Here is a 16,043-nt window from a genome sequence, read left to right as displayed (position 1 = left end):
TAGTTTTGATGCAAACCAAAATGCTAGAAGTGAAGGTAAATTATAAGAAAAAGTATGAACCTAACCTAATATCGTATGTGGCTTGTGCTCTCAGGGCCAGACTCCAACCAAAACAAGCAAAGATAATATTTTTGATGTGAACCAAAATGTTGGAAGTGAAGGAAAATTATAAGAAAAAGTATGAGCCTAACCTAATATCGTATGTGACGTGTCAAGAAGAGAATGAAAATCAACATCATTTATTCATACAGTATATGAAGCATATGATGATATGGTTCCGAGACAATTCACCATCAAGTCAATTCACCCTTCAGATAATTATGTCAAAACATGGACGATTTCCCATCAGGACAATTCGCACCCTGGACGATTCCCCGTCATTCTATAAATATACAGTACTTATTATTAACTAATCAATACTTTAATAATTCGAAGATATAACAAGAGAAATTAAAGGAAGAGAATCAATAGTAGAAATACTAAAACAAAATGAATTACAGGTGGTAGCAAATACAGTTGGCAGAATACTGAAACTAAGAGAAGTACAGTAATTATGAATATAAGGAGCAAAATGAACAGTCGAGACTGAGTAAAAAAATAGTCATGTTGTTTAAGGACAAGAGCTCCCAGACGAGAGGAGGCACCACCAACAACAAGCCATATGCAAGGCAATGCTCTTTTGTCGGCGGCCATCTTGCGACTGTCCTGCCAGCAGCCAGCCCTCTACAGCCAAGTACTGCACTTTCAGCCTGTACCTTCCACATGTGGACATGCATTTCACTGCAATTCAGTTGTATGTATTTTCTTTGTATATTCGTTGCAACTTACCTGTTTCAAGATAGCAAGCAAGAGTGGTTCTTCGGGTACCAGTGGTAATGGACAAGAGCGTCCTGGCACCTCTAAATCTTCGCAGCCAAAGGAGAAATGGCAATACAGGAAAGGACAGAAATATACCATGTATACACTTACTGACAGTATGGCAATATAATGCAGAACTACAGTTACTTAACCACAATTACAGTATAGTTCATAAAGTTTACAGGGGGTATGGGCAAAAAATAATGATTTTAGGTAGTTAGGTTCAGAGGCTCCGGACCCAAACTAATTTTTCCCATAAGAAGTTCAGTTTAAATTTCAATTATTTGAATTTCGCGGTGATTTTTAGGTACACATGCCCATCGAAATTTGAAATTCCACCGTAATCATGCCTCACATGAATGAATGCAAGAAAAGCTGATGACCTTGGGGAAAGGCCACCATGCCTTGTGAAGTGTATGAGCTGGAGAGAGGAAAAAATGCACCCTCTCTTTGTTTCTTTGAATCTGGTAGGTCCTTCTGTCACTACTTAAAAATATGTAGGTAGCATCATCAGTGCCATGAAGCCTTCTCCTCAGGGGGTCTCCAAAAAGGAACCATAATGTTATGGTACATAATTACGAAATTTCATTTACGATAAACAAAATGACATCTTATCTCACCTCCACCTGTGCTGTCCATGGCTGTGGCATGAGGCATGCAACACAGGAGCCAGCTGCTACATACAGTTGCCCATCAAAATTCCCAACAAGTTCACCACCAGCAAAATGCAGTGTCTGCTTGTGTTGTTGATCAATCAGGCTATGGTGCCATGAAATATCAGAATGGTATGGATATCAGTATATGAACAAAATGTGCCCCAAAATGCAATTCTAAAACTTTCACAAAATATAAAATTACTGATTTAATGTGTGACAAGGAAGGCTGGGGCTCCAGTTTCACTAGTTTCAGGAAACAGCTCTTAACCATCTTCCTTTGATAACCTACTCTTAAAGAACATTGTACTGTACTACACTTGATATTTAGGGTTAAGTCCATAATGACTCAAACATTATGCAGGTTGTTTCATGTTTCAATGAAACTAAATGTATTCACATCCATCTCAAACTTACCTATATATTCTAATAAACTGTGGTGTGATAGTAATGATGTAAGGGTGATAATATGAGACAGCAGAAATTTCCTCTGTCCACTGTATGGGAGGTCGCTCAGAGATTCCAGCAGCAGTAACAAACATACCCAAGTTGCCAGGTCCAGCCAAGAGAAACTCCTCCTGTCAAGGAACAGGTTATTATACTTTGCCCTCAAAAGAGTAAAGGTGCAAATGCAGTCACTAATAATGAACACCCACACCTATTTTTTCCTCCATGCATCAAGTTCTGCACCATTCTACCCACCAAGACACAATGGAGTTGGGTGGGAGGGAAGTACATGGCAAGAGGGATACAGAGATTAGGGGAGGAGTGGCAGGTGGATGTGGTGGGAGGAGTGGTGGACAAGGGTAGCATAAAGGGCATTCAGATCAGGGAGAGGAATTAATTCAAGAAGTTAATATCAGGTGGTGAAGACCCCTACATCAACACCCCCAGCCTCAGAATCCCTTACCTCAAGCCTATCTCAAGTTTCTCTATGGTACGTGCTTCTTCCTCACTGTGCCCATTTTATAATTTTCTATTAACCTAACCATGCCACTGTGTGTTTCTGATACTTATCATAACAGCATGTATGTACTTAGTGGGTTTAAGTTGTTGTAAAAGAGAAAATATAGGTTACAAGTGGGGTGCCCAGTACCAATTAAGATAAGTCCCATAGGTTCTATGCTTTTGGTATATCGTAATTTCATTATCATGCAATAGGCATGGTGCCAATTAAGTGCCATAACCAAGAGATCACTGTACAATCTAATATCAAGCACCAATATATTTATTCATTCATCCATACACACATATTCAACCAATGCCTAGAGTTCAAACAACTAGCAAACTATAAAACCATTAGTGTACACAGATGCAAAACAGCATGGTCATATTCTGTAGGGGTACCTGCACGGGAACAAGGTATAAAGGGCACAGACAAAAAAGCAATATTTGAGTATACATATCATCCACTAGATACTGTCCCGATGCTGGCAGAGTAGTATTGCCTTCACTGTAGCAAGTGTGATATAAGTATTTCAATAATAAAAACAAATATTACAGCAGCAGTACATACTGTAGTACCTACCTTGGCTATCCTCTTCACATGAGGGTATGTAGTGGCATGGTCATAGGGGAAGAGGTCCTGCATATCTCCAGTGTCAATGTTGAAGACACAATACTGCCCTTGTCCAGCCACACACACAAAATTTCCATCCATAGCCATGCTAATGGGTTCTGGGGTAGGCAGTTCCTTCAACAGGGAAACCCGATCCTCATGAAGTGAACACACCTGGATGCATCTCCTCTTACCCACACACAACTGCAAGTATAGTACATGTACACAAGCATATGTATACCCTTAGCAGCACAGTATCTGAATACAGCAGAACCTATATTATAAAGTTTTACACACATGGAAGCAAGCATGCATGCACAACACACACACACACACACACACACACACACACACACACACACACACACACACACACACACACTGGCGACCCGGTGAATTATACACACACAAACATAAAAAGACTGAAAGTGGCATATGCTAACGTAGATGGATTAATTTTGGCAAGGCTAGAAATTAACGATTTCTTGAGGGTAAATGAGCCTGATATTACAAGCTTTGTAGGGACCAAGTTAAGAGAAAATATTGATATCCAAGTGGGAGATGGCAAATACAAACTATGGAGAAGAGATAGAAAAGAAAAAAAATGGGAGGAGGAGTGATGACAGCAGTGAAGAACAGCATAAATGTGGATAATATGGAACTGGGAGAAGGAAGGACAGAGGTGATGAATATGAAACTAGCAACCAGGTGGAAATGCAAGACAGACATCACAGTAGCATTTTCCCCCCTAAGACAAGGGCTTGGAATGAGGCTGAATACCAGATACTGTCAGACATGGTTAGATACCTACAGAAAATGACTGAGAAATGCAACTATATAATCCTGGTGGGTGATTTTAATTGTAAAGAGGTGGACTGGGAGGAGTGGGAAGCAGGATGTAGTGAAATTTCGTGGGGCAGTATACTATTAAAGACAGCAATGAATAACATAATGACCGAGTAGGGCAAAGAAGAGACAAGATTTAGAGGTGAAGACACACCAGCAAGACTAGATTTACTGCTAACCAAAGAAACTGATGTAGCTGGATCTCTGAAATATCTGTGTCCTATAGGAAAAAGTGATCATGTAGCAACTGAGTTCCAAACGACAGATGGGAATGTGGCACCAAGACATGGGCTATACAGGCAAGGAAGATACAACTTTGGGAAGGTAACCTTTCCAGGATTGAGGAACTTTTTTGAAGAAGTGGATTGAAGAGAATTCAGAGAAACAACAGAGATGCAGAAGAAGTGAGATACCTTTCTAGGCTTTAGCAAATCGGGTGGGGAAAAATATTCGCCAAGAGTAAGTGGGAAAGAGAGCTGGAAAAAGGATGGTTCAACAGAAGGTGTATGATAGCAAAAAGAGTAAGGGATGCAGCATGGAACAAATGGAGAAAAGGGAGGTAGCAAAAAACAAAGGAAGAATACAAAAGAACAAGAAATGAATAAACAAGAATCCATATAAAGGAAGAAAGAAACTTTGAAAGAGATATACAGTAATTGACAAATGTACAGAGGAACCTAAATTGTTTTATAGGTTTGTCAATGGCAAACTGAAATACAAGGAAGGAATCAACAAGCTGAAAGTAGAAGAAAAGGTCTACAAAGATGAGGTAATGCAAGCTGAAATAATGAACAAAAGTTTCCAATCGGTTGTCACTAAGGAAAGTGATTTTGTGGAGGAGGAGGGAGTGACCAGAAATGTAGTGTCAAACAACACAGAAGGGGAAGTAAATGAAGTGTATAAACTACTGGAAACTCTAGATGTAAGGAAGGCCCCAGGGCCTGATGGAACCTCTAATTGGATATGAAAGGAATACAGAGGACAACTGGTGGATAAGATTCACAGTTTGTGTGTTCTCTGGAAGAAGGGAAAGTGCCTCAAGAATGGAAGCAGGCCAATGCGGTATCAATTTACAAATGAGAGAGTAAGGAAAAACCCCTGAATTATAGGCCAGTGTCTCTGAACAGTGTGGTCGCAAAAATTGTGCGAGAGAATCTTGAAAGACAGGTGGATAAATATATTTGAAGGAGATGGATATTTTGGCAAAAGTCAGTTTGGATTCAGAAATGGAAGGTCATGTGTCTCTAATTTGTTGAGCTTCTACTCAAAGGAGATTGACGTGCTACAGGAAAGAGATAGTTGGGTGGACTGTGTCCACTTAGATCTGGAGAAATGCTTTGACAAGGTACTCCATAAGTGACTAATGTGGAAACTGGAGCACATAGGAGGACTAAAGGGGAACCTCTTGGAGTGGATGAGGGACTTCATGCGAGACCAACTGATGAGGACAGTAATAAAGGACAGATGTCAGGGTTGAGAGAAGTAACAAGTCCTGCAAGGCTCGGTGCTGGTGCCCATAATGTTCCTGATTTATGTAAACGATATGATGGATGGAATGAACAGTTGTGCAAATCTGTTTCCAGATGATGCAAAGATCATGAGGAGAGTAGGAGTTGAAAAGGATTGTAAACTGCTGCAGGAAGATCTAGACAGGATTTACGATTGGAGCTGGGTGTGGGAAATGAAATTCAATGCAAAAAAAAAAAAAAAAAAAAAAAAAAGCAAAATATTGGAAATGGGTAAAAGTACTAAGAGGCCACCACTGAATTACTCAAAGATGTGTAATGGATGCAAGAGCTTATAGAGGTTGGGGGAGTGGACTTTCTGACCACTACTTGGTGATGGCCAGAATTAGGATTCAAGTAAGATGGAGGAATAGAAGAAGGGAAAGACGAGAGGAAGGAGTAGTTGCAAGGAGAGTGGAAAGGTTACAAGAGGATGAGAAAAAGGCAGAGTATAAGAAAGAAGTGGAGGAACGATTGGGCAAATATGAATTGGAGCAGATGGGAGACGTGGAAGGTGTGTGTAGGATATTTACAGAAGAAATATGTGCAGCATGTGATGTGGTGTGTGGATGGAAGAGAAGACGGAGGGGGGTGCAAGGAACAGCGTGGTGGACTGAAGAGGTGAAACAGGCTGTGGCACAAAAGAAGAAAGCATACAATGAATGGATGAGAAATAGGGGCGTGGAAGAAGTTGAGAGGCGGAAGAGAGAGTTACAGTAAATGTAGAAAGAAAGAGAGAGGTGAAAAGATTAGTAAGAGAGAGTAAGAAGAGAGTGGATGAGGAATTTGGAAGGAATTTGAGTGTAAAGTGGAGGGACTGTAAGAAAATGTTCTGGAAATAGGTGAAAAGGGTAAGACAGGGTGGAAGTGAAGTTAGCAGGGGAGTGAAAGATAAAAATGGTAGATTACTAGTAGAGAAGGGAGAAAAAGTGAGCAGATGGAGAGAACACTTTAAGGAATTGTTGAACAAAGAGGATGGAAGTAATACAAGTATAAGCGGCTGGGGAATAGCTGGCAGAAGGAAAGAGGTGAGAAGACAGGAAGAAATCAGTAGGATAGAAGTTGTGGAAGCAATGAAGAAAGTTAAATCGGGGAAAGCCCCAGGAATTGATGGAGTGTGTGGTGAAATGCTGAAGCATGGGAGAGAGATAGTAGTAGAATGGATGTGGAAGATGTGCAGATTGGCCTGGGAGGAAGGTAGAGTCCTGGAGGATTGGAAGTAAGGTATAATTATTCCCTTGTACAAAGGAAAAGGGGAAAAAGAAGTGTGTGGTAATCATAGGGGCATTTGTCTTCTTAGTATAATAGGAAAAGTGTATGGTAGGATACTTATTGACAGAGTTAGAGAAAGAACAGAGAAATTAGTTGGAGAAGAACAGGGAGGCTTTAGGAAGGGAAGAGGTTGTGTAGATCCGATATTCATTCTTAGATCTTTAGTGGAAAAGTTTCTAGAGAAGGGAAAGAAGTTGTATGTGGCTTTCATGGATTTGGAGAAAGCATATGACAGGGTGGATAGACAAGGATTGTGGAAAGTGTTAAGAATATATGGAGTAGATGGGAAGTTGCTGAATGCTGTGAAGAGTATGTACGATGGTGCGAAGGCTGCAGTGCGTGTGGAAGGTGAACTAAGTGAATTTTTCTCTTTGAAAGTTGGGTTGAAACAGGGATGTGTCATGTCTCCATGGTTGTTCAATCTGTACATGGATGGGGTAATAAAAGAGGTACGAGGTAGGGTAGTGGATGTTGGAGTGACCCTGGTGAGAGAGGATAGTGTTTGGAAACTCCCTGTACTGTTGTTTGCAGATGACGCAGTGTTGTTGAGTGGAGATGGGGGGGAGCTGCGGGGCTTGGTGGATGAGTTTGGGAGAGTGTGTAAGAAACGGAATCTAAAGGTGAATGTAGGGAAGAGTAAAGTGATGGTCTTTGAGAGAGGTGAAGTCAGTGAATGTACAGCGAGGTTGGATGGCGAGGAATTGGAAAATATGAGTACATATAAGTACTTGGGTAGTGTGATGAGTAAGGATGGAGGTTTGGAGGGTGAAGTGCTTGAAAGGGTACAGCAGGGAAGAAAGGTTGCTGGTTCTTTGAAAGCAGTGATAAGAAACAGGGAAGTGAGCATGGAATGAAAAAGTTACTACATGACAGTATTGTGATACCAACTCTAACGTATGGAAGTGAAGCTTGGACGTTGTTGGAAGGACACAAGTCAAGAGTGAGAGCAGTGGAAATGAGTTATTTAAGAGGAGCCTGTGGAGTCACATGGAGAGATACGCTGACGAATGAGGATATAAAGGAGCGTTGTGGTGTGGATGTGGATGTGATAGGAAGCGTTATGAGGAACACACTGAGGTGGTTTAGCCATGTGGAGAGGATGGAGAGTGAAAGACTGACAAACAAAGTGTGTGTGAGTGAGGTGGAGGGGGGAAGAGGGAGGGGGAGGCCGAGGATGAGATGGAGGGATGGGGTGGAGAGGTATATGAGAGAGGGGGGTGTGAGTTGGGAGCAGGGTAGTGAAATGGCGGGGGACAGGGCGACTTGGAGGTGATTTGTTTGTGGCCACCCCAAACGGGAATGAGGCATCTGGCAATAGATAGACAGATAGAAAGGAACCCATCACAGAAGTGAGAGAACAGAAAGACCTCAGAGTGTTGGTCCAGGATAATTTGTCACCCGAAAAACACATTAGGTAACAAGATTGTCAGAGAGACATACAAGCTCTTAACAAACATAAGAGTGGCATCTCAATATATGGATGAGGAGATGATGAAAAAATTGATAGTGGCTCTGATCCACACCAGGTTAGAATATGCGGCACTGGTGTGGTCCCCACATAAAAAGAAAGATAGCAACAAGATCAAGAGACTACAAAGTGCAGCAACCATGATGGTTCCCAGTCTGACAGATCTTTCATACAAGGAAAGACTAGAAAAGGTGGGTCTGCCTTCCTTAGAAGAAAGAAGAGAGAGGGGCGACAGGATTGCAGTGTTCAGGGCCATGATGGGAGTAGACATATTTGACAGAGAAGATCTGTTTGTATGGGATGGGTGAGCAACAAGAGGACATGGAAAGAAATTGAAAAAGACAAGTTCCTTGAAGGATATAAAAAAATCCAGCTTTCCATACAGATGCACTGACCTGTGGAATAGCCTGGACAAAAAGATCTACAGTCCAAACACTTAACCCGCGCCGTCCCGGCGACGTGAATTAATGTCCGCACATGATGTGCACTCATGTCCCGGCGACGTGAATTAACACGGCAACATTGCAAGTTGCATAGTTTTCACATTTTTCAAAATTCGCGCCTGATTTTTGTTTCGCCCGCCTACACAAGCTTCACCTACTCGCCACCAGCCGGATAATCCCCTAGACCCAGATTAACCCCACCTGACCCTGTGATCATCCACTTACCTGTCAGCAGTCACCCAGGTCAGACATGGTGCGTCGTGGGCTGTCAGACGAGGAGATACAAGTCGCCCTGGATACCTTTACAGGGGATAGTGATTCCCCACTGGACGACGACACCCTCGATGTCGATTACGTGCAGCCTGAGGAGGTTACCAGCAGCAGTGATGAGGAGGTCCCTTCCCCAAGGAAGGTCAAATATATAACATATAGGAGGGCAGGGGACGGCCAGCCTGCACCAAGTGCTGCATCTAGGCAGCAACACATACCATCAGATGAGGACGAGGACGAGGACGAGGATGAGGAAGCTGTACATGGTGGCGTATTTTCCTGGCTGGGGAAGGAAAAGATATCGCCACGTGGGACTGGGACAGACATCACATCGCGACTGTTCCACAGGTATGTTCCTTCTATGTATTCTGTGGCAGGAAGTAGTGGTGTGGGGATGGTTAGGGCAGCAGAAAGTGAAAGTGTTGGGGCGGGAGAGCGCAGACAGATTCGTGAAAGCGAGAGTGGTGTGGGGGAGGGAACACGTCCACGTGGTGTTCGTGTTAGGCGTGGTGTGAGTTAGCAGAAGGTGAAAGCACTTGTCTAACATGTAAAGGGGTAATATGTTATATTGGAAGTATTATAAAAGACGAGACACTAGGTACGAGTGTGTGGAGTGCAACGTTGCTCTCTGCCTGCAACCGTGCTTCCGTGAGTATCATAATAACAGGCACTATTGAAAGTGTGTGTAGTGTGGTAAGGCCTGTACATACGCGATAAAGTGTCGCTCAGTATCATAATAGTGCCATGTTATCTTATGGGAAACTAATCATAGGAGGTTGTATAGTTACTGTAAAGTTAGTATGTAAGTTGAAAAATAGTCTAAGTTGAAAGTCACACAACATACAGTCAGTAGGTAAATAAGCGCTAGGAAGAATTCTGTTCACGGTGTAAGAGGAGTGGGAAATTCCCCAAGGGCTCTAAATTTAGCCACCAATTATGGGATAAGCTGTCTCCCAGTGTACCACCATCCCACCTCACTCTCTCTCTCTCTCTCTCTCTATATTAGGATAAGGCTTACTGTAAATCGTGTACTACTGTGAAAGCAAATGTCTAACATGGAAAAGGCCAGAATGTAATGTGAGAAGTACTATAAAGGGGGAGAAAATAAATTCAGAGGTGAAAAAATAATAACATGACATGATTTACCTACGTAAATTAGCGCTACTTCTATGCTAATGCTTTTCATAAAGCATGTACTTCTGTAAAAGCAATTGTCTAACATGTAAATGGGTAATATGTTATAAGTAACCAAAAAGGTGAAAAAATAGAATATGAGTTGAAAAAAGCATGAAAGACCAAGTTGTCACTTGGTAAATAAGCACTATTCTTATGCTAATTCTTTTCGTAAAGCAAGTACATCTATAAAACTAATTGTATAACATGTAAGTGGGTTATATATTATAAGTAATCTAAAAGGTGAAAAAATAGAATCTGAGTTGAAAAAAGCATGAAATAAAATGATCTCACTCGGTAAATAAGCGCTACTTTTATGCTAATTCTTGTCATAATGCCTCAAAATATGTACAAACAATTATGTAAAGTTGAAAATGGTATGATGTTATTGTGGAAGTAATATGGAACATGAAAAAATACAATAGCTGATGAAATAACGATGTTTGTTACCCATCGGTGACATAATCGACCGATTTCGCTAGAGCAGCACAATGGTACATACCTTATTTCTCATTTTTTTCTGTATAAAACCCAATATACTTCTGGTATACATATTTCCAACATATGAATACATGATAATAAACGTATACTGCATCAGTTCAGAGTACCCGTGCCACCATAGAAAACGTACGGCGAAAAGACTACTCATAGAGCATGGCAGTACCTGTCAAACTTACATGCTCCAGGTAAGCCATTTCTGGACCCAAGGGACAACTTTCTTTGTGATTTTCCTTAGTTTCTGACCAAAAACGAATGTTTGAGCAAAAAAAAAAAAAAGGTTCAAAAATGCCGGGACTGGGGCGGACCAAAGCTCAGAAAACGTCGGGATTGGGCAGGTTAAGTGACCTTATAGCAAAATTTGACTGGTTGAGACAAAGAGATGGGACCCAACAAGCATAGCTCATTTCCTGTATATCACAACTAGGTAGATAAAACTAGATCAAACTAGGTAAATACACACATGCATGCATGCACACACACATGCACACACACACACACACACACACACACACACACACACACACACACACAGAGGGATTCAATCTAGGCGGACATGTGACACCGGCACTCCGTACCAAATCATCACGGCCAGTGGCATTACCTAAATAGTATCTTTGTATGAGTCAAGCTCAGTACCAGGTTAGACTAAATGATTGTTCATTATTAAAAGGAAAAAAATAATAAGTTTAAACAAGACTTGTACAAACAGGAAATAGAACCAAGACAAAAGAATACACTGAGTCATCTCTGAGGTTTGTTTAGACTACAACAACACGGAGATTGTAAGTACATGCTTTACACTTTAAGTATTGCAAAATGGATACATACTTCAGTAAAACAAATTTGGAAAAGAAAAGGGATAAAGGTAAAAAGCAAAATGATGATTTCTACCAAGAACTGGTTGAAGTAGAGACCCACAATAGACTGGTTGAACGTGTAAACAAACTAGAAATGGCTTTCAAAAATGAAATTGATGAAATAAAGAAGCAGATGCACTTGCAAAAGGAAGAAATAGAAAAACTAGGAAGGGAGGCCAATAAGAAAGACACAACCATCAGTGAACTAACAGTGGAATTGAGTACACTTAGGAAGAAAATGAGTGAAATGGCAAGTACAGTAGTCAATCACGAGAGTGTTATGGAAGAGTTCAAAAATTACACAGAGACAATTAGGCAAGTTAGCAGTCTTATTGACCAGAGCAGTGATATTGAGGAGAAGATAAAACAAGTGAATGAAGCTGTGCAAAGCTACAAAAATGATGTAGAAACCACGTATGCTGAAATGGTGAAAGTAAAGAAAGACTTAGAAACAAGGGTGGAGGAAAAAAGCATTAAAAAGGAGGTGAAAAGAATAATCCAAAACAATCCGAAGGTAGTCAGAGATTCAGTAGAGATAAACAAATCAATAGTAATCACTGGTATAGAAGAGGAAGAAGTTAAAAACAAGATCACAAGAGATAAAAAGGAGATGGCAAATGTAATGAGCTTACTGAAAGAAGTATCTGAGGAAATCTGTAGTAAAGACATAGATGAACACAAAAGGTTAGGGAAATACGAGAAAAGCAAGACAAGACCTCTAAAGGTGACTTTCCAGAGTGTAAACACTGTGGAAGAGATACTAAAAAATGCAAAGAATCTTAAGGAAAAAGAGGAGTTCAAAAATGTATGGATAAAAAGATGCCTAACACAAGAGGAACTGGAATTACTGAAAGAGAAAAGGGAGGAAGCCAAAACAAAAAATGAGGGAAGATCAGAAGAGGAGAAAAGAAATTTTTTTACAAAGTAATAGGATTGCAGGTATGAAAGTGGTACACAAACAGGATGGAAGAAAAAGGAGGAAGGTAGTAGAACCATGTCATGACAAGTATATAAACAAGATGATAAAGTTGATGTACTCAAATGTGGATGGAATGGTATCTAAATTACTAGAGATGAATGATTATGTCAGAGAAAATGAACCACAAATAATATGCCTAACTGAAACAAAATTAATACCAAGGATATCAAATGACATACTAAACTTAGAGGAATACAATATATGGAGAAGAGACAGATATTAAAAAAAAGGAGGAGGAATTATAATATTAACTAAGAAAAATCTAAAAGTCAAGGAAATAAAACTAGATATACCATCACAAGTAGAACTGATTGCAGTAGAGATCAACACATCTGAAGGGAAAGTAATTGTAGCCAATTTGTACATGCCACCCAGATCAAACACATGGGAAAGAGACGAATATGAGGACCTGGCAGAGAGTACAATTCACAGTGTAAGATCATTGCTACATGAAATGGAAGAGAAATCGGAAAGAATTATACTAACTGGGGACTTCAATACAAATATAAATTGGAATACTCTAGATATAAATAGGCAAGAAAGCCATTGGGACCAAAAGCTCCTGGATCTTGTACAAGAGTTTTTCTTAACGCAACATGTGAGGGAAACCACCAGAAAAAGAGGACTTGATGTACCTTCAGTGCTAGATCTAATATTTACAAGGCAAGAAAATGATATTGACAGTTTATTATATCACCCTCCACTCGGCAAAAGCGATCATTCAGTACTAAATTATAACTTCAGGATAGCATATGACATAGTAAACAGCAATGATAGTTACAAAAAGAGCCTAAACTATAAAAAGGGAAATTATCAAGACCTAAAGAAGTATTTCTTAGAAGTTGATTGGGAAAATGAGCTTAGAGGACAAGATTTAAATGCTGTATATAAAAAATTTTGTGAATTTTATGAAATAGGAGTCCAGAAGTACATCCCACAGCACAAAGAAGCAGATAAGAAAATACAGAAATGGTTCAATACAGAATGTAAAAAATCAAAAGAAAGAAGAGATTTGTTGTGGAATAGATACAGAAGACACAATAGTGAAAGGGCGTATAATAACTACAAACAGGCAAGAAACGACTATACAAGAATAAGGAGGGAAGCCCAAAAACAGTTTGAGGAGGATATAACAAATAAAAGTAGTGATCAACCAAAGCTGTTTTACAGCTATATCAGAAGCAAAACTAAAGTAAAAGATATAATACAATCCATTACGGACGAGGGAATCGCTTATACACAAGAGAAAGATATTTGTGAAGCACTAAATAAGAATTTCCAATTAGTTTTTACAGAAGAAAAAAATTTTGAGAGGGACTATGTGGAACACGCATGTCCACACATACTACCAGATGTACAAATAGCAGAAAAAGTAATACAGGAGGAGTTAAGTAGATTAGACAGAGGAAAAGCAAGTGGTCCTGATGAAATTTCATGTTGGGTATTACGAGAATGTGCAAAGGAGTTAAGTAAACCATTATTTTTAATTTTCAAGAAATCCTTGAGTCAAGGGAAACTACCTGAAATTTGGAAAAAAGCAAATATTGTCCCCTTATTCAAGAAAAGAAATAGACAAAATCCACTCAACTACCGACCAGTATCACTGACCAGTGTTGTAAGCAAGGTATTAGAAAAACTTATAAGAAAAGCTTGGGTAAATCATCTAGAAGAACACAGTATGATAACAGAAAGACAGTTTGGTTTCAGAAAAGGAAAATCATGTGTTACTAATCTGTTGAGCTACTATGACAAAGTAACAAACACAATACAGGAAAGGGAAGGATGGGTGGACAGTATCTATTTAGATTTCAAGAAAGCTTTTGACACAGTACCACACCAAAGACTTTTATGGAAACTGTACCATCAAGGAGGAATTCGAGGCAAACTGTTTTGTTGGATGCAAGACTTTCTCATAAAAAGAGAAATGAGGACAGTACTAAGAGGAAACTACTCATCATGGAAAGAAGTGACTAGTGGAGTACCACAGGGTTCAGTGCTGGCACCAATCATGTTTTTAGTGTATATAAATGATATAAACAGTAACACTGGAAATGAGAGCTATCTGAATATGTTTGCAGATGATGCAAAAATACAAAGGACAATTACTAACACAGACTCTTGTAAAGAGTTACAAGAAGAATTAAATAAACTTCATGAATGGAGTAGTACAAGGCAAATGGAATTCAATGTGGACAAGTGTCATGTAATCAAGTTTGGTAAAAGTGGAAAAAGACCTGATTGGGATTATAAGTTAGGAAATAAAACCCTATACACATCAGAAAGAGAGAAAGACCTAGGTGTGATTATCAATAACAGACTATCTCCGGCTGACCACATCAGCGAGAAGGAACGGAACATGTATACACTGCTTGCAAATATGAGAATAGCATTCACATACATAAATGAAGACATGCTAAGAAGGATAATAACAGCATTCATTAGACCAACCCTGGAATATGCATCAGTAGTCTGGAGTCCTCATCTCAAAAAGCACATAGACAAGATTGAAAAAGTTCAAAGGGCCGCTACAAGATGGATACCAAGCTTAAGGGACCTAAGCTACGAAGAAAGACTAAATAAACTGAATCTACCAACACTACAGGAGAGAAGGAAAAGAGGTGACATGATAATGCTATATAAATGCATATCAGAAAAGGAGAAAATAGACATAAATGATTACTTAACATATGGAGAAGCATCAGCAAGAGGACACTGTAAAAAATTGCATAAGAAGAGAGGTGATAAAGACGTAAGGAAATTCAGTTTCCTACACAGAGCAATTGATCAATGGAATACACTACCGAATGAAATAGTGTGTGCCAAAACAATTCACAAATTTAAGGATATGTACGATAAATATGGTTTAAGACACGGGACAGTACGAGCTTGACTCATTCCTGTAAAGATACAATTAGGTAAGAACACACACACACACACACACACACGCACGCATGCATGCACACACACACACACACAGACACACACACACACACACACACACACACACACACACATGTATACACTGCTTGCAAATATGAGAATAGCATTCACATACATAAATGAAGACATGCTAAGAAGGATAATAACAGCATTCATTAGACCAACCCTGGAATATGCATCAGTAGTCTGGAGTCCTCATCTCAAAAAGCACATAGACAAGATTGAAAAAGTTCAATGGGCCGCTACAAGATGGATACCAAGCTTAAGGGACCTAAGCTACGAAGAAAGCCTAAATAAACTGAATCTACCAACACTACAGGAGAGAAGGAAAAGAGGTGACATGATAATGCTACATAAGTGCATATCAGGAAAGGAGAAAATAGACATAAATGATTACTTAACATATGGAGAAGCATCAGCAAGAGGACACTGCAAAAAACTGCATAAGAAGAGAGGTGATAAAGACGTAAGGAAATTCAGTTTCACAAACAGAGCAATTGATCGATGGAATGCACTACCGAATGAAATAGTGTGTGCCAAAACAATTCACAAATTTAAGGATATGTACGATAAATATGGCTTAAGACACGGGACAGTACGAGCTTGACTCATTCCTGTAAAGATACAATTAGGTAAGAACAATTAGGTAAGAACACCTTGCTCAAAGATAAATAATTTATCAACATTCATTCTCATAATTCTACCTTACACAAAAAAGAC

General features: G+C 39.7%; 1 protein-coding gene across 1 annotated transcript in view; it reads right to left on the bottom strand.

Moving 5' to 3' along the window:
• The window catches only part of LOC145414272 (transforming growth factor-beta receptor-associated protein 1-like), a 95,159-nt gene that overhangs the window by 60,481 nt on the left and 18,635 nt on the right, over nt 1–16,043 (bottom strand). The window contains exons 5-7 of the mRNA XM_080283876.1: nt 3,040–3,273; nt 1,929–2,089; nt 1,479–1,617 (exon numbers count right to left, since the gene is read on the bottom strand). Of these exons, the coding sequence (XP_080140002.1) occupies nt 1,479–1,617; nt 1,929–2,089; nt 3,040–3,273 (534 nt within the window). The remainder of the gene's footprint in view (nt 1–1,478; nt 1,618–1,928; nt 2,090–3,039; nt 3,274–16,043) is intronic.

Source organism: Coenobita brevimanus, chromosome 98 (assembly GCF_032717465.1).
Source record: "Coenobita brevimanus isolate Jiangsu-jjx chromosome 98, ASM3271746v2, whole genome shotgun sequence".
NCBI lineage: Eukaryota > Metazoa > Arthropoda > Malacostraca > Decapoda > Coenobitidae > Coenobita > Coenobita brevimanus.
The sequence above is the reverse complement of the archived record's forward strand: the minus strand, read 5'-3'. Positions and strand labels throughout refer to the sequence as shown.